At 32.7% G+C, this 18,978-nt stretch overlaps 2 protein-coding genes across 2 annotated transcripts; both read left to right on the top strand.

Moving 5' to 3' along the window:
• Nucleotides 1-2,993: 2,993 nt before the first annotated feature.
• LOC126872200 (integrin-linked protein kinase homolog pat-4) lies at nt 2,994-6,405 on the top strand. Its single transcript, XM_050631865.1, has 7 exons — nt 2,994-3,414; nt 3,729-3,894; nt 4,058-4,250; nt 4,345-4,425; nt 4,521-4,963; nt 5,043-5,273; nt 5,356-6,405. The coding sequence occupies exons 1-7, from the start codon at nt 3,326-3,328 to the stop codon at nt 5,500-5,502; spliced, it is 1,350 nt and encodes a 449-aa protein (XP_050487822.1). The 5' UTR covers nt 2,994-3,325; the 3' UTR covers nt 5,503-6,405.
• Nucleotides 6,406-7,826: 1,421 nt separating this feature from the next.
• On the top strand, nt 7,827-10,794 carry LOC126871885 (esterase FE4-like). Its single transcript, XM_050631199.1, has 8 exons — nt 7,827-8,096; nt 8,336-8,624; nt 8,759-8,944; nt 9,064-9,269; nt 9,356-9,512; nt 9,595-9,921; nt 10,008-10,152; nt 10,227-10,794. Exons 1-8 carry the CDS (start codon nt 7,842-7,844, stop codon nt 10,360-10,362), a joined length of 1,701 nt encoding a protein of 566 aa, XP_050487156.1. The 5' UTR covers nt 7,827-7,841; the 3' UTR covers nt 10,363-10,794.
• The last annotated feature ends 8,184 nt before the right edge of the window (nt 10,795-18,978 follow it).

Raw genomic sequence — 18,978 nt, 5'->3', positions numbered from 1 at the left:
AGTTTCAACATTGTAGACAATACTTTTCCCCCTCTATCTATGTATGGCCTCCACTTTTGCCCGAGGTTGAGTGCAGACTGTTCAAAGAAACGATCTAGAACAAGGGCAGTATCATTGCGCCATACAGCGTCCTTCTTTTCACCAAATCTTTACGATATTGTTTGAAAGTTATTTAGATAAGATTGGTTCTCCCTTCTCGTTCTTTTGTCATTTTAGTCATCGTATACAGCTTACACAAAGAGGGGAGGAAGAGAAAGGAAGAAAAAATAAAAAAACATTTTGCGTATAATACGCTCGAGTTGAACGGCACCGTGTGTTATTTTCGGATTATTATTCGTAATGTACGTGGATCAGCCGATAATATTCATATCGCAACGACGTGTAACCAACGTAAATATTACGCTGTACAAGACCACACCTACGATGCAAGGCTAAGACTTCTATTCTAGCTTCCACAATGCCGATACGTAAGATTTATTTCGTCGCATTCTACTAATTCTTACGCGTTTTCTTATCGGCCATTTCGCCGATCCTCTGCAATTGCTTCGCTCGTTCCTGCGAAATCGTTTTATCTATAGATGATCAAGATTGAAATAACAATCGAAATAATTCAACTCTTATTTCGTATACCGGCGATAATAATAACACTGGTAATTTCGGACATTAATTCGCTGAATCATCAGTGAAATAGTTACAATTTATATCGATCGTTAATCGCTAAGCACTTTTACGTTACGCGCTACTGTTTCTCCTCCTAAATCACCGGTCCACATAAAACAGGGATATGGTTTTAACGATATCCATCATAAACCCGTCGTTCTTGCCAATGAAGTTCTCTCACGTGCTAGTAATTTATTATCCTCGATTTCATCCTATGTTTAGAGGCGTGACGAACCAACACACTCGCATTGCATATTCCTACGATACACCAGAGAACAACGAAAGTGCACCGTTCAATGACAATATCACTTTAATAGAGATACAAGGTTGAATTTGATTAGTCAAACGGAATCGACAACAGGTGCCATTTAATATCGCACGATAAAAGGAAAACTGGAAAAGGGAAAGATACGAATAACAACGTACCATGTCGATCTTAATTGCTTTCACGTGTTTCCTTCTCTCATTCTTAAACGGCGTAACGCAGCTCGATGTCTTGGGAATTTTTCGGAAAAAATTTCCCTCGTTCTTTGTCAACTTTTTCCTAAGATCTGGAATTATTTTCTGGTCACGTGGCCAACCTACTTTCCAAGCTCTTACGAGCTACGCGAGTTAAGTTATTCTAAAGTATACGATGCATTCACGAAGATTATGTGCCGGTTCAGTTTGACTCATGAAATTAATCGAGCTGTTTAACATATTTTATACACGTATGAATTTTCCAAATGCACGCTTGTCTGAGATCGCAAACACGTCAAGATCAAATAGCAATGTGCTGCAGTTATCGTACTTTTTTTCCTAATGAAAAAAAAAAAAAAAAAAAAGAAGTGCTTCAAGTATGTACGTATCAAGGGCGAACAACAACATTATGCATATTTGAACACATCTGCATTTAACTTAAACGTATCGGTATATTATAATATTACGCGAGTATTTATTTAATACGATACGAAAATTAAAGCGTCTCGTTACCATTGAAAGATTCACCGATGAACGTTGTGGTTTCAATTACTTTTGATTATTATAAAAATCGTGATACCAGTACTATAGAGAAGAATAATTTAATGCAAGAAAACAGGTGGAGATCACACCTTCGGTAATTATCGACTCGTGGTTACGTGAATTGTGCACACCCATTGGCGTGTCGCGATTTTTTCTTCGCGTATTAACAACGTATTAACAATTCAAATAAGATTGCCACAATATCACGTACCGGAGGCCTGCCTGGCTGGTGACCAATAAGATCATCGACTGTTAGAGAGAAAAATCATCGGCTGAATGCGTGTTGGCTGTCCACCTTGGAGGAGTTATGGTTTCGGATGACGTTCGTTAGAAAATACATATCGCTTTAAATTCCACCTGAACAGCACAGAATCGATTCGCGTGGAGATCGTGTAATTACCGTTGTACACGAAGGGAAAGGTAATCCAAAGGTAAGTACAAGAGCCATCCTTGGAAAAGTATCGGGGATGATATAGAAACAGAAGAGAAATGAAAGAGAGATAAGAGGATTTCTTTATGGATTTCTTTTATTCCTGACTTTGTGTAATTAAGTTCTTCCGGTGGGGTTGAGACCCATCGTGTTATATCGAGGATGGTCGAAAAAGAAAAAAAAAAGAAAGCATCGTGCGATATTATCGTGCGTTATTATTAAATTAATTATTTAATAAGCTTCGTCTGAATGATACAAAATATGTATTGCTTATTATTTCTTAAGAGAAAAATATGTTAATTACGTTTGAAAAACTTTATAAAATATTCATTATAAATCTTTCTCGTATCTGAACGTTCCTTTGCGACGAAGTAAAATAAACGACGCTCGAAGCAAAAATATGCAGAAGAGATATTGAAACGTATAAAGTAGCTTAATTAAATACGGAGAAACGTTGGAAGAGCGATATAAATTATTTAGCGTTATATGGTTAAAATATCAGAATAGTATATCATATAACAAAATAACGTAATTTATGATTTATTAATATTTTCAATGAAATATAATTCAATATGTGACCTAAACAAAATTTATTTCTCCTTTATAGCGCTTTAGTCTTTTGTATCTGGATATATAAAATACAGAAAATAACGGAAAATTATAATCTTTTTACCAATTCATAAGAATGAAATATTCAAATAATTGCAACGCGCCATCTGACGTAGTACTACGCAACTCTTTTGATCGTAGATACCAACTGAGGTTACAACATAGCAAATCTTTTTGATTTTCGATTTTATTGGTACATGTAGATAGAGTTACTATCCTATATAATTTCTAGCCTGTAACTCTCTTAGAGAGAGTATCTTCTCTAATAATATGAACTAGTATGAAGTAATCATCTCGCGGATGGGGGAGTACACTGTACACAACACCACGCGTCATATATGGTCAGATGTTCGATTATACTTATTGCAATGCAATAAAATTATTATATTCAACATTGTGTGTTATTTTGTGAACTGATGTACACTGCGGATTTCGAATCTCGTTACTAATCCGTCTAATAAGTGCAACGAAGTAATGTGTAGTTTTTATGTCAGCGTTGCTTGTGTGTGGAATTATGGTTATATTTAGTATATGACGACTACGGTGTTTTGAAGCACGAAGCACTGCCACTCCTTCCGTTATAATATTTTTACAATTTTTTTATTTTATTTGTAAGTGAAAAAAATGGAAGATATATTTCAATGGTGTCGTGAAGGAAATGCCATGCAAGTACGTGTTTGGCTGGATGACACCGAACATGACATGAATCAAGGGTAAATATAGGAAAATTCCATTTTCCGAGAAGCACCGTCTCCTGTTCTCGTTTTTTTATTATTTTTTTTATAACCGTTACTGGTCTCTGTTCTCTTTAACACCGGTCTTTCGAATGTATTTTTGTTGTTGTTTAAAGCTTTTTATCTGGATCGGTCTCTTTAATTACAATAATAATAATTTAAAAAATATATATTGTTTTTTCTAATCCTTGTTATCATCCCATTGTATCCGTTTTTATACTTCTTATTTATTTAATTATATTAAACTGTAACATTAGTCTGATTTCATTTATGATTTCATGTTCTATGTATAGAGATGATCATGGGTTCAGTCCACTCCATTGGTGTTGCAAAGAGGGACACTTGAAATTGGCTGAGTTGTTAGTTAGCAGAGGAGCACGTATTAATGCAACTAACAGAGGCGATGATACTCCTCTTCATCTTGCTTCTGCCCATGGGCACAAAGAAATAGTTCAATTGGTAAGCCAAATATAATTGATTGTATGTTAAAATGATAAGATAGGAATATACTCGCATATTGAAAAATTTTGTAACATAAAGGAACAATCCATGTTGGAGAGTCAAGTAAAGAAATAAAAATAATTCTTTATTTTTAAGAATTTAATGGAATTTATTTTTATAGTTACTTAGGAACCGAGCAGATGTCAATGTCACAAATGAGCATGGTAACACTGCCCTTCATTATGCATGCTTTTGGGGCGATCAAGCAGTTGCCGAAGAATTGGTAACTGCTGGTGCTTTGGTATCAATTGCAAACAAGGATGGTGATACTCCGTTAGATAAAGCACGAGGCCATTTGGCCAAAAGATTACACGGTATTTAATAATTGTTAAGGAGTTATGGATATATGATATGTTGTTTGCGGATTTGTAATATATGAACTATCGTATTGCCAAATTGATTTTTTAGATTTAGCTGTAGAATATGGACAGGATTTAAAAAAGATTCAGTTTAAAGATCAAAGCTGGCTAGGTTTGAAAACTAGAAGTCGTGAGTAACATTGTATTATACGTATTCTATTATATTTAAGAATTAATTAACTAATTAGTAACTGTTAATTACTAATGTCTAGTTATATCATTTAGGTGATGCAACGCTATCAAGGCATAAAGGAATAAACATGGCAGATCTTTCTCTGCATACTCATTTAGCTAGTACGCCAAGTGGTGAAACATGGCGTGGACGTTGGCAAAACAATGACATTGTGGCAAAAATATTGAATATACGTGAGTGTACGGCTCGAATTTCAAGAGACTTTAACGAAGAATTCCCAAAATTAAGAATTTTTTCACATCCCAATGTACTACCTGTACTTGGTTGTGTCAATCAACCACCGCAATTGGCAACCGTTTCGCAATATATGGCACGTGGGAGTTTGCATAGGCTTTTACATGGAGGTACAGGCGTCGTTGTTGACACTGCTCGTGCACTTAGACTTGCCCTCGATGTCGCGAGAGCTATGGCATTTCTTCATGGACTCGAAAGGCAAAATAGATGTAGATTTCATCTTAATAGTAAACATATTATGGTATTTTCATTCGTCTTTATAATGATATAATATTATTATGTAAGAATTTTGGTAATGAATATATTCGATATTCGTATAGATTGATGAAGATTTAACAGCTCGCGTGAACATGGCGGATTCGAAATTTTCATTTCAAGAGGTGGGTCGAATCTACGAACCAGCGTGGATGTCTCCGGAAGCATTAAGTAAACGTCCGGCGGATATAAATCTCGAGGCCAGTGATATGTGGAGTTTTGCCGTCCTGTTATGGGAACTTGCGACAAGAGAAGTTCCGTTTGCAGATCTTTCGCCGATGGAATGCGGCATGAAAGTTCGTTAAGATTTGTACATCGTTCATTTAACATAAGTCGGTAATTTAGTGATTATATTCATTTTTCGTGTATTTGTTGTAGATTGCACTAGAGGATTTACGTGTTAGTATACCTCCAGGAATTTCACCGCATCTTGCTAAGCTTATTAGAATTTGTATGAACGAAGATCCAGGGAAACGTCCGTCTTTTGATATGGTCGTTCCTATACTCGATAAAATGAAACGCTAATTTTTGATATAATTTTTCTGTGCATTGCAAGAATCGTGGCTTGCGACCAAACATATGTATCATTGCGAATGCGATTAATCAAAGATTGTTGCAAATTAGTTTACTTAATGATTGGTTCGGATTTGTGATAAAGTAAATCGAAGCAAAAAGAGCGATTCTCATTTGAATTGCGAAGAAGCACATAGTTATACTTGACGAAATGTTTCGAAAAACTGTATCTGCTAATCGGTATCAGCATATAGAACAAAAATGATAAGGACCATTTATAGAATTGATCGAAGTAAGTAATGTGCTAATTGATTTTTGGCAATTTCAAGCAATGCATTTTATTATTATCCAGCTGCAAAACCGGTATTCTTGTAAGAATGTCACTACTACTAAATTTTTTCGATACAAATTGTTTTTTATCGAATACATTCTTTACTAGTAAATCTATTATTATTTTTACTATTATTTTTCGACGCTTTTCGCAATGAACACAATCTAGCAGAAAAATCTTCGAATATTTTTGATAAACTGGTAAATAGTTTCAGAAATGGACACTCGCTAAACGAAGTGTCATTTGTATGAGTTATTCGTTATTGTTTTCTTGTCGATAGATTTTAATAGAGATAATCGAAGTTGGTTAATGAAAGATAATCTTTATTAACTATTTTAAGCTAGAAATCTTTTGGGCAGAATTTGTACGATAATTAAATGATAAAAAATACACATTAATTTATATTTGATGAAACATACTGAATTCTTCGAAAGGTAAAGTTTCCGAATAGTTGTATCCTCGCCGGTATCTATGCTCTTGAAGTATATTGTCAGATCACCATTCTAAACAATCTTTTCTCATATGTACATATATAGGGTGGTCGGTTTCACTTTACGAGTTACGCACAAAAGTATATTTGGCATCATATATGTACTTTGCTTCTATTTTTTATACAAAATTGAAGATTAGATATTATAATTATTGTTTGTACATGCGCATGTGTGTTCAAATTATAATTGTACTGATCTAGTCGCGCCATTATTGATATTGTCTATCCGGACCGCCAGCAGTTAAATACTCCTTCACATATGGAGTTCAGTGACTGGAATTTTTATTAGTTTTATCATTGTTTGTGTCACCGTGAAGATACTAAAACAGTACAATTAAAATTCATGAGGAGGTTACGCAGAAGGTTATCGACAGAGTAACCTTCAAGCGGTACATATAATACGAAATATACTTTAGCGTATAATTAGAAAATTAAAACCAACCACCCGTTGTATGCATACGAAAAATTTATTTAAAATGGTGACGTTGACAATAGGATTTAAGGGCATCAGAATCTGTGAAGTGGCAACATGGCCCTTCGAAAAATTCGTAGCAAAATTTAGAAAAGATCTGAAAATGTCAGAATAAGGAATATATGCATCGATTTCTAAAATAACTTTTTACTATCTACTAGATAACTTTTGATATAATTTTTCATATATCGTTAATTAAAAACCATTTTCATTCCCAAAGAAACCTAATTAAACGTAATCAAATTGCACTTACTAATTGCATTAGGAAATGCAGCCTCAACTGATCTGCCTTTATTAAAATAACTAAACTATATTTTTTATACAATCGTATTTAAAGAAATAATGTGCCTACGAAAATCTTCCACAATATTTGTTCATATATAGTGAGCAAGTTTATTGTTGTCTGTTATTTATACAATTTTCATGTATTCCTATTGTCTATAAACATATTCACATTTTCTAAATAGATATCGACTCGTCTTTTTATACATGTATAATATGATCGATTTTATAATATCGTTAATTCTGTTGATACATTCTGCTGCACGGAATGTTAATTATAATTAATACTTGATGTGGCTATTACTTTATCTGTCATCTCACTCTGAATATGGCCAGCATATGTGGCATCAATATCACAAGTTAGATCTTATAACCTCTGACATATTGTATCTTAAAATAAAGATAAATAAAACTCTGCAATACATAAATAGTGACTAAAGTTATTTACAATATATTTTCTTATATTTCAAATATGATTTATTCGTTGAAATAAATAACTAAGGTCAGTAATAAGTTTCTTTCCCAATTTATCGTCGGTATGGTGGAGAGAAAAAGTTATATTCTCATACATATCATGTTTTATGCTCACGGACAAAACCCATTTAGTTGATACGCTAAGTGCTGAAACATATTGGCAAAAAATTTGAATATACAACAATTTTGATAATTATCGCTGTTTGTGGATAATATTTTAATCAATTTGTAATCAATATCATGATAAGCACCGTTCAGATATACTTTAAGGCGCAACTTTTGATAGCAGATATTTAAGTCTAATGAACTGCTTGATAATACTGTTTGATATGATAAGAGTACAAACTCGAGTCGCTCTAAATACTCGGATTCTGAATGTAGAAAGGAGTGGCAGTATCAAGTTGGCAAGACTTTGGTTAACAATGAGCAAACCGATAGTACTCGTAAAACAAGGTAAATTGGAAGGCGCGGTACTGAAAAGTGCCCTAGGATTATCATATATCGGCTTCAAAGGAATACCTTTTGCTGCTCCTCCTATCGGAAATCTCAGATTTAAGGTACATTTCCGACAATTGTTCTTATCATGCTTTTACTTCATTATGACATATTAAATATCATACCAACCATGACATTGTAAAATTGTAGAGTTCCAATTATCTTAATTTATACAATTCGAAATAATTTCCTATTACCCATTAATAAAAGACGATTAATAGAAGTAGTGCACACAATGTGATGCGTTACGTAGGTTATATTCACTTATTATAAAGGAATCTTAATTTTTTTGCGAAAATAGGATCCTCAACCACCTGCACCATGGGCTGGTATCAAGGATACATCCAAAGCCAAAAAATACATTTGTCCACAATTGCAAGAAGTTCCGCCTTTCGATGTTATTGGTGACGAGGATTGTCTTTACTTGAATGTTTATACGAATTCTCTCAATCAATCGAAACCGGTTATGTTCTGGATACATGGAGGGGCATTCATACTAGGAAATTCGAGCTTCTACGAATCGAGGCCCGACTATTTACTCGCTAAAGATGTTGTAGTTGTCTCAGCTAACTACAGGCTTGGCGCATTCGGTTAGTTTTGCTTCAGTTTTACATACATTCGCAAAATATCAAAAAAGAGATTGTGCATGCAATTTAGAAACAAAATTTTTACTTTACGAATAAACAGAAAGGCTCTAGAATTATCCAGTTTTTTAAATTTCAAGGATTTTTAAATTTGGGTCACCAAGTCGCGCCAGGAAATCTAGGCTTAAAAGATTTAATCGCAGCTCTAGAATGGGTGAAGGAAAATATTGCCAACTTTGGCGGAGATTCCAATAATGTTACGATTTTTGGAGTTAGTGCTGGAGGTGCTCTAGTACATTCCTTACTCGTATCGCCTCGCGCGAAAGGTAAAACGTATTTTCGTTACGTCCTTGATAAAATTAAATCATATCTTTGTGATTTGTCGAGATATATTGGACTTTCCAAAAGATTTGTGTTAATCTCGTTAGTTCGATACTGATTTTAGGACTGTTCCACAAGGCGATTTTGCACAGTGGAACGTTGACATGCCCTTGGGCAAGCCGAGGTGCTGAATATCGTCCTAAACGTGGTTTTAAACTCGCTTCACTTCTTGGAAAAGATTCTAATGATCCTGTCGAAGTTGTCGAATTTTTACGGACGGTGCCCGCTGAGGACATCGTGAAGGCTCAAGCCTCTCTGTTATTTCCAGAGGTAACAAGTTTTCTTTTAACATACTTCATAATTATAATCAAATATCGGAGATTGAAATAAACAGGATTTCTTATTTCGTCTTATAGAAAGAGGAGACTAGTACCCTTGCTTTTGGACTCGATTACGACGAAGTGGCGGAGAATCCTGTTTTACCAAAACCGATCGAACAATTAATTGCAAAAGAAGCAGATGTGCCTGTGATAATTAGTTACACCGCTCAGGAATATATTATGTTCTTGAAAGGTAGGTTCAGTTAAAACTCGGAGAAAGAAAAGTATTATTTCCTGTTCATGCATCGATACTATATGATTTTTGTATTTCTCAGATAAAAGCGAAAAATCAATCAATTCTTTTAACCAGAATCTGTATAACCATCTGAAAACTTTGAGATCATTGAAGACGATAGAGGATGCAGAAATGGAAAAATTGTTCGAGCTGGTGAAAAATCAGTATTTCGGTGGAAAACCGATTAGCGAAGAAAACATAAGCGAATATTCAGAATTGCTTACTCTTATTAATTTCGGCATTCCCGCGATGATGCTGTTAGAGGATCGAGTAAAAAGAACAACCGCGCCTAGTTATTTCTGTGTATTTTCGTACATTGGCAATGAGAAAGCCCCGACGGATCTCCTAGTAACACGACTGTTTTCTGGTAACTGCATTTTTTAAATTTATTATCTCATAATTATCAGATTATGTACACAACTATCAAACGCACTATTTACTCTTACACTCTAGGAGCGTCTCATGTAGATGACATCGCGTATTTATTATATTTACCCAGATGTAAAACTGACAATCCTGATCCACCAACGGTTGGTACGAAGGATAGGATTACGTTAGAACGAATGACTAGAATGTGGACTAATTTTGCCAGAACTGGGTAAATTTTCAACATGATTTTAAAAAGCATGAATTTGAATTTTAGAATTTACATATCGTATATGTTTAATATAGGGATCCTACCTCAGTCAAAGATAAGTTTGTCAACGTTGATTGGAAGCCTGCAACGACGAAGGAGCTTTGTCATTTAAAAATTGACGATGAATTACAGTTGCTGTCTCTTCCACCACACCTTTTATCCTCTAAATAGGTCTCATCAATTGTTTTTTGCTTTAACGAAGATCAATTTGCAATTTTTCTTACGACGACAAATTATCAAAAAATATTTTCATCTCAGAGGAACGTATTAAAACGTGATAAAAAAATGTAATCTTAATCTGGGTGTTAGATTATCTCGATGTCTTTATTGAAGTGACTGAATTATATTTTTTATATAATTGTACTTATAGAAACAATGTCCGTCTGAATATTGTTTCCACATTTATATAATATATTGTATTCATATATAGTGAGCAGATTTATTATATAATGTATTGTATAATTTTTATGTATCTTTACTACCCATAATTACATATTCATATTTCCTAAATGTCTATTAACTCATCTTTTTGCATATATTACAATGTAATTATTGATTCTATTTATAATATTCTGGTTTATGAAATATTAATTATAATTAATACTTAACGTCATGGTTACTTTTTCTGCGAGATCAAAATAACATATAGGAACCTACGTCACTGCACTTCACGACAGGTGGAAGAATCATTGTTTATCGCATTGCAAACACAACTGAACTGACATAATACGTCCAAATCAGTAATCCGAAAGACAGTACGATCTCGTACGAAAAACGAAGGTCCACTTTTCCAATGATAATATCCCAATACGTATCGTAAATAAAGCATCGTAAATTTTTCTTTCCGAATGAACTCTCCATCACTACCTTGTCATATGTTAGCCATTTTGAGGCAAGAAATTAGAACAGTTTTGGAAAAACAGACTTATATACCCATCGATGGTGTCTATAGCAATATAATTGTACCACTGCATTTTCCATATGTATAATTCACTATAGTGGAAGTCGCATAAAACACTTTATTATTAATCTAAAACAATTACTCCATTAATTTTTAACAATTATACTTTTAATTTATAACAATATGCTTGCCTGAATTAAAAAAAATTATGCTCTTAATTTATAATAGTTATATCGTTCGACTATAATAATGCAGTTATTTTCATCATAAACTGGCATTCAATATAAATTAACACAGTTCTAAATCAAAAACTAGTATCACAGAAATGAGAATTTAATTTTAGCTTGTAAAAATTATTATAATTATAAAAATGGTTATTGCAATAAATCGTTAAAGGCGTCAACCTACAATAGAAATTAAAGAATTAATCGAAATTAATTAACAATTTATTACATTTAAACTATTGCCTTATAACACAAAATATTAAACAACAACAATTAAATTATTGCTTTATAATATTTAAACCATTAATTAATAACATTTAAACTACTAATTTATAACATTTAAGCTATTAAATTATAAAATATAAGCCATCAGTTTATAACTTTTAAATTATTAATTAACAACATTTAAACCATTACTTAATAACATTTAAACCATTAATTTATAACAATTAAACCATTAACTTATAACATTTAAACCATTAATTTATTAAATAATTAAAGGCGTCAATTTACAATAAAAATTAAAAAATTATTAAATTTGATCGTGTTATAATGGAAAAACCGCCTTTCACAAAAACAGCAAACCGTTACCGTTCGATTCACCTTCAGATACCTTTGCAAGTACATGCCATCAGGTATATATGCGACGCGAAACTCGCGCGCGAGCTCATTTGCGAGTGGTCTCCCGTACCGTAAAGATCGAAGAATAATTTTTACAAATTACAATAACAATCTATAACATTTAAACTACTACGTTATAACACTTAAACTAGTAATCAACAATATTTAAGCTATTACTTTATAATATTTAAGCCTTTAATTTATAACATTTAAACTATTAATTTATAACATTTAAACTAATAATTTATATCATCTGAGCCATTAATTTGTAACATTTAAGCCATTAATTTATAACATTTAAACTACTAATTTATAACATTTAAACTACTAATTTATAACATTTAAACTATTATTTTATAACATTTCAACTATTAATTTATAGCACTTAAAATATTAATCAACAACATTTAAACTATTACTTTATAATATTTAAGCCACTAATTTATAACATTTAAGTCATTGATTTACAACATTTCAGTTATTAATTAACAATATTTATACTATTATTTTATATCATTTAAGCTTTTAATTTATAACATTTAAGCCATTAATTTATTAAATTGTTAAAGGCGTCAATTTGCAATAAAAATGAAAAAATTGTTATTTGATCGTGTTATAAAGGAAAAGCCGGCTTTCACAACAATAGCAAACCGTTACCGTTCGATGCACCTTCGGTCACCTTCGTAAAGATCGAAGAATAGTTTTTACAAATTACAGTAACAATCTATAACATTTAAACTATTACCTTATAGCACTTAAACTATTAATCAACAACATTTAAACTATTACTTTATAACGTTTAAGCCATTAATTTATAACATTTTCGTATTCTAATAACGAACAGTATAATTGTTGCAGACGAATGCATTACATTCACGATATGCCTAAGCATTTGTTTGATATCGAAAAACATCTCACAAGTTTCAACTAATATTTTTCATACTTGTTTCATTTTCTTAATAATAATTACTAAGTGTAAAGAAATAGCGGTATTTTCCAAAATTAGCATTCGATAAAGAAAGGAAGAAAATCGTCGAAACGACATTTAGCTTCTTTTCCACCACGCTCCCCCACCCACCCTGCCTTAAACAGCTTTATTTTCAGGGAATATTTGTAACCGCGCGCAATGCGGTTTATAGAGTCAGTGTTTGCTACGCGATAGTTTCCTTTCAATATTTTAAAATCGCGATAGTTTTGATTAAAGTCGCGGAAACGTAGTCTTAATCTTAACAGTCTACTTTTGAACATTCGTTTCCGGTATTAGAGTCAGTGCATCTCTCAAGAGGATAAAGACTCTCCAGTGGCTGAAGAATGTAAGTAGTTTTATATCATGTATTTCAATTTGTTCGATTCTTTGTATTTCGTTTGAATTATTTTTAATTAGAAAATAAAAATGATCGATAATTTAGAAAGCTTTGCATGTTTTTTTTTAATTGGAATAAACTGTTAAAATGTTAACATTCGATTACAATAACATTGTCTCTGATATGCAACGAAAATCACTGAATTTTCAATTTTTTTATTTCAAACTTTTATATCAGAGTTTCATTTTGCTACATACTTATTACGGTCTTTTAGAATTTCAATCTCTATCATTACTAAAGATATAAATTTAATCAACTTCCATTTTTCATTATCTCCGATTTTTCAAACGATCACTCATCGTGTTCTCTTCTGTAATAGATTTTTCGCAACCTCCACTTCCACCATTGGACGGTTCTTGCCTGATGTCAGTCTTCCTGATGATATTCGCTGGGGTGGCGCAGCATCCATGGTACGTCCTCTGTTTCTCCGCATCGAACGGTGAGTCGCATGCATTTTTGTTCCTCCGGTCACTCAATCATGTCGTAGGATGAAAGGTCCGAATCGGCACGGGTGACCGGTTGTATTACGTAGAATTTTGTTGCGAGCATAGTGACCGCGGGTATTTCTTATACCCGTGAGTAGTAACACTCATTTTTTCAAATTTATTAGTTTAGGATAGGTCTTCTTGCACATCGCGATTATAATAATTAGTTTTTTAATAATTAGGTTAAACATATACACTCGAGAATATATTCGTGTTATTTATAAATATGCATTTTAATATTCCATATGAATATTTGCAAATGGCAAATATCTACACGAATATATCTGTATGACATGAATATGCTTGATCTTAAGCAATGAATTTATCGTGACAATATCAAGTCACGTTCGTTTATTTCATTTCGGTTCGAATTTAAAATATGAGTCAAAATTCATTTTTTTCCCGTACAAGAATGTGTGAAATTTTACGTGCAAGAAGACACTTCGCGACAGGCAGATTTTTGAATCAAAGCAATAATTTTGAACACTGCTTCTGCACTTTCGAGTATATGCTTTGATAAAGAGATCGCCTGAGATTATTTCTTTCTTAGTAATATATTTAGAGTCAATTATTCCATTTGATCGAGTCTCAGTCTTTTTCAATTAACGCTACCTTTTTTGCAATATTAAAGTTTTGTTCTGATTTATTAAATTAATAAAGTAGAGTTACTTAGTTACTATTAAATTGATAAAGTAGATTTAATCAGATACGAAGTAGTAAAATATAAAATCAAAGAACGTTAGTCCGTTAAATAAAAATTAAACAAACTAATCATCTTTTTAGATCAGGATTTTCAGTTTTAACCCTTTCCGTGCCCATTGTCAGGACCTCATTCACGTGCCCAGGTGCTACTTGAATGGGAGAAAAACAGTGGGCACGATGATCTAGAATTAAGTAATGTAATAATTTGTCAGCGACTGACGATGTGTTAGTGTACCGTGCACGACGTATTTTCCACGTTATGTGTGTGTGTTGTTAGGCCGTGGAACTGCGTCGCTTTCTCTCTTTCGTTAAAACTTCAAATATTAAAAATATCGAGACATATATCGATTCAATTTACGTCTCGATACAATCACAATTTGTGATAATATCGCCCACGCGATTAAGTGTAACCACGCTTTAAATATTGCCATAAATTACAATTATAATTACAAGTTTACTTACATTTATTTTAACGATGTCATTTCCTCAGACGTGTTTTATCACGTTTTACGCAATGGTCACTAGCCTTCGTCAGTCGACTTCAGGAAAACGGTACGTACCTTAGAGTGTGCATGTTGTGCGTTAAGCTCGGGTGTCGGAGGCGTCCCGGGACGTCCTCTCTAGTGTAGGACCTTTGCGCCCGAGCGTTTGTGTGAGAACCGTGGAGCGAGTGTGTAGGTGTGCCTGTTTTGCCATTTTTAAATATAGCGCTAGGTAGGATAGGTAGTATACTTTCTGGTATGTCTGTTAATTATAAGTAGGTAGGGCCGGGCAGGTTGGCACAGTCTCTGGTCGGGTAGGCGCGTTTTCGTGTGACCAACCTGTTTCTGGAAATCTAATTTGAAAAATCGACGGCGAAACTGGCACGAGTAGAGCATGCACTCGTCTCTGGTTTTGCCTTCCGATTTTTCGAATTCCGCGGTCGCGGTCGCGAATGGGTCGAAACGAACGTATATTGCTCGAGCACGCACATGCGAGTGGGCAACGATCACTGCTGTGATCGTTGGTCAGTCCATGTGAACTTCTATCAGCTTCCGCGGTTTATATTTTTATTTTACCTCGGTAAGTTTTTTTTTTTGTTTGCGATTTAGAAGTCTCGAGCTTAGATTTAAGTTTCAGCGGGCATTGCGCCCGAAGAAAGAAGAGGCTATAAGCCGAAGAGGCCCGGCAAACTGCCACTCAAGAGGGCAACTACTAATGGCTGCCCATCCTCTGGGTCATCCAGAGCATGGGAAGTCATTATTGTTACTACTTTGTCACTATGCTCGATTATAGTATTTGTAGTGGTAGTAGTAGTAGTAGTTTGCTTTTTTGGCCGATGTATATGTCGGTCCATCGTCCCATTGGGCAAATCGCGATTTTTCTTATTAGTGTTGCGACAAATTAATTACGGGTTGTATTAGAGTTGTGAAATAACATCGCGGCTTTTCATTAGTGTGGCGAGAAAATGATTACGGTTTGAATTAGAGTTGCGATAAAATGATAACCGCGTTTGCTTTAGAGTTGCGAATTACGATATCGCGATTGTTTTTTGCAATTTTCAGAATTTTTCCTGTTTTCTATTGTTTAAAATTAGATTATAAAAGTGTTAGTTTTCAATTAATTTTATAGTATTGCAAGTAGCAATACCGGAATATTTTATCTTTTTTATATAGTAAGTAGTAATTTTTATTAAATTCAATATAAGAGTTAGCGTTGCGATATTGTTCCATCGCGAGTTCTATTAATTTTTCCCTTTAGCGTTGCGAAAATGAATGATCGCGTTTTGTTCACTAGAGTTGCGTTTACAAAATGCCCAAACCCTCCGACTGCAATTGTCGGACACTGTACCTGGATCACACGTACAGCTGCAAGAGCTGTACAAGTGTGATCATTCATCGACAACCTCCTACATGGTTGCACTGCCATATGTCAGCCCTCCACTCGCGATTTTTTTTATTAGTGTTGCGACAAATTAATTACGGGTTGTATTAGAGTTGCGAAATAACATCGTGGCTTTTCATTAGTGTGGCGAGAAAATGATTACGGTTTGAATTAGAGTTGCGATAAAATGATAACCGCGTTTGCTTTAGAGTTGCGAATTGCGATATCGCGATTATCTTTTGCAATATTTAGAATTTTTCCTGTTTTCTATTGTTTAAAATTAGATTATAAAAGTGTTAGTTTTCAATTAATTTTATGGTATTGCAAGTAGTAATACCAGAATATTTAAAGTAGCTTTTTTATATAGTAAATAGTAATTTTTATTAAATTCACTATAAGAGCTAGCGTTGCGATATTGTTCCATCGCGAGTTCTACTAATTTTTCCCTTTAGCGTTGCGATAATGAATGATCGCGTTTATAAAATGCCCAAAACTCCGACTGCATTTGTCGGACATTGTTCCTTGATCGCACGATACAGCACAAGAGCTGTACAATTGTGATCGTTTGTTGGCAATCTCCTAAATGATTGCACTGTGATCTCTTGCTATTGACATTACGTATTTTTTAAATATGAGTGCATAGATTTATACTTATTAGCGTTGCGTATCAAATTTCGGGTATTTTCAGAATTTCTTCTTTTTTTTTCTTTAAATGGTAGGTTAATTGATATTGCAGATATAATGAAGCACCCTTTGCGTTCGATTTTGAAAATTTTCTGCTTCATAAATATTAATAATAAGTTATCATTGCGAAATAAGAACATAACATTTAAGCCATTGATTTATGACATTTAAACGATTACTCACCAACATTTAAACTATTACTTTATAACATTTAAGTCATTAATTCATAACATTTAAACCAACAATCTACAACATTTAAACTATTATTTTATAACATTTAAGCTTTTAATTTATAATATTTAAACTATTGCTTTATAATATTTAAACTGTTACTCTACAAGATTTAAACTATTAGTTAACAACATTTGATATATTAATTCTTCACAATTAAATTATTAATTTGTAACAATTGAGCTAATAATTTATAGTAATTGCGATATTTATTTATAGCATTTTATTATTAACCTAAAACTATTACTCGATTAATTTTTAACAATTATGATTTTAATTTATAACAATATTATATAATCATCAGAATTACTATAAATGGGAATCACAACTCACACTTAACAATTAACAACTCATAACAATTCGGCAACTAATGATTAATAAAATTCAATACACGCTACTTCTTTGCTGTAAAATAATTTTACATCTCCTGCTTCCGATGCGTAAAAACTCTTCACATAAATGGGGCCCGAGCGTAGTTACCTCCTTGTGGTGTGACCTGGTAATTGGCATCGTTTTTCAAAAATTAATCAGTTGATTAATCTCTGGAAAACGATACCAAGCCAAGAACTACGCAACAGTCCAGTTTGGATCGCCAAAAGCCTCTAAGAGAATTCTGTCCAAACTAATTGATAGTCGAAAACTAGTATTAAAGAAGTGTGAATTTAGTCTTAGTTTGCAGAAACTATTAAAATGATAAAAATGGATATCGTATTAAATCGTTGAAGTCGCCAATTTACGATAAAAATTAAGAAATCGTTCAATTTGACTTTATTATAATGGAAAAACCGTCTCCTGCTATGTTAAAAAATCGTTGCCGTTTGATTGACATCTCGACACCTTGTCAAGGTATATAAGGAACACGGAAGTCGCGCGCGAGCTCTTTTGTGCCTGAAATTCCGGAGAGTGAACATCGAAGAAGAATTTAAAAATAAGGTAAATAAAAAAAAATATCAAATAACAACATTGCAACTGGTAATTTATAACGTCTAAACCATTAATTTACAACACTTAAGCTACTAATTTATAACATTTAAGCCATTAATTTATAACATTTAAAATATTAATTTATAACATTTAAGGAATTAACTTATAACGTCTAAACTATTAATTTATAACATTTATGCTATTAATTTATAACATTTAAGCTATTAATTTACAACATCTAAACCATTAATTTACAACATTTGAACTGTTATTTTATACATTTAAGCTATTAATTTATAGCATTTAAGCTATCAATTTACAACATCTAAGCCACTAATTTACAATATTTGAACTGTTATTTTATACATTTAAGCCATTAATTTATAACATTTAAACCATTAATTTTTAACATTTGTGCTATTATTTTATACAATTACACCATTAATTTCTAACATTTAAACTATTAATTTATAACATTTAAGCCATTAATTTATAAAATTTAAGCTATTAATTTATAACATTTAAACTATTAATTTATATCATTTGAGCCATTAATTTGTAACATTTAAGCCATTAATCTAAAACAATTACTCCATTAATTCTTAACAGTTATACCAATAATTTATAACCACATTCTCCCATTAATTCAAAGTAATGATGCTCTTAATTTATAACAGTTGTACCGTTAATCGGAAGTAACTCTACATTCATTGATTTAAATCAATACCATCAATTCGTAGTGAGTGCATTAATGATTTATTTTGTTTTATTTTATTAACAGAATCTAT

The sequence above is a fragment of the Bombus huntii genome, chromosome 1 (genome assembly GCF_024542735.1).
Source record: "Bombus huntii isolate Logan2020A chromosome 1, iyBomHunt1.1, whole genome shotgun sequence".
NCBI lineage: Eukaryota > Metazoa > Arthropoda > Insecta > Hymenoptera > Apidae > Bombus > Bombus huntii.
This window is presented reverse-complemented; position numbering and strand designations above follow the sequence as displayed.

Excerpts from the sequence above, each read along its gene's own strand:
- LOC126872200 (XM_050631865.1), top strand. The coding sequence starts at position 3,326 with ATGGAAGATATATTTCAATGGTGTCGTGAAGGAAATGCCATGCAAGTA. Across the intron at positions 3,895-4,057 it reads ACAAAGAAATAGTTCAATTG|TTACTTAGGAACCGAGCAGA; the intron begins GTAAGCCAAATA and ends TTATTTTTATAG. Across the intron at positions 4,426-4,520 it reads AGGTTTGAAAACTAGAAGTC|GTGATGCAACGCTATCAAGG; the intron begins GTGAGTAACATT and ends TATATCATTTAG.
- LOC126871885 (XM_050631199.1), top strand. The coding sequence starts at position 7,842 with ATGAACTGCTTGATAATACTGTTTGATATGATAAGAGTACAAACTCGA. Across the intron at positions 8,625-8,758 it reads CTACAGGCTTGGCGCATTCG|GATTTTTAAATTTGGGTCAC; the intron begins GTTAGTTTTGCT and ends TTAAATTTCAAG. Across the intron at positions 9,922-10,007 it reads AGTAACACGACTGTTTTCTG|GAGCGTCTCATGTAGATGAC; the intron begins GTAACTGCATTT and ends CTTACACTCTAG.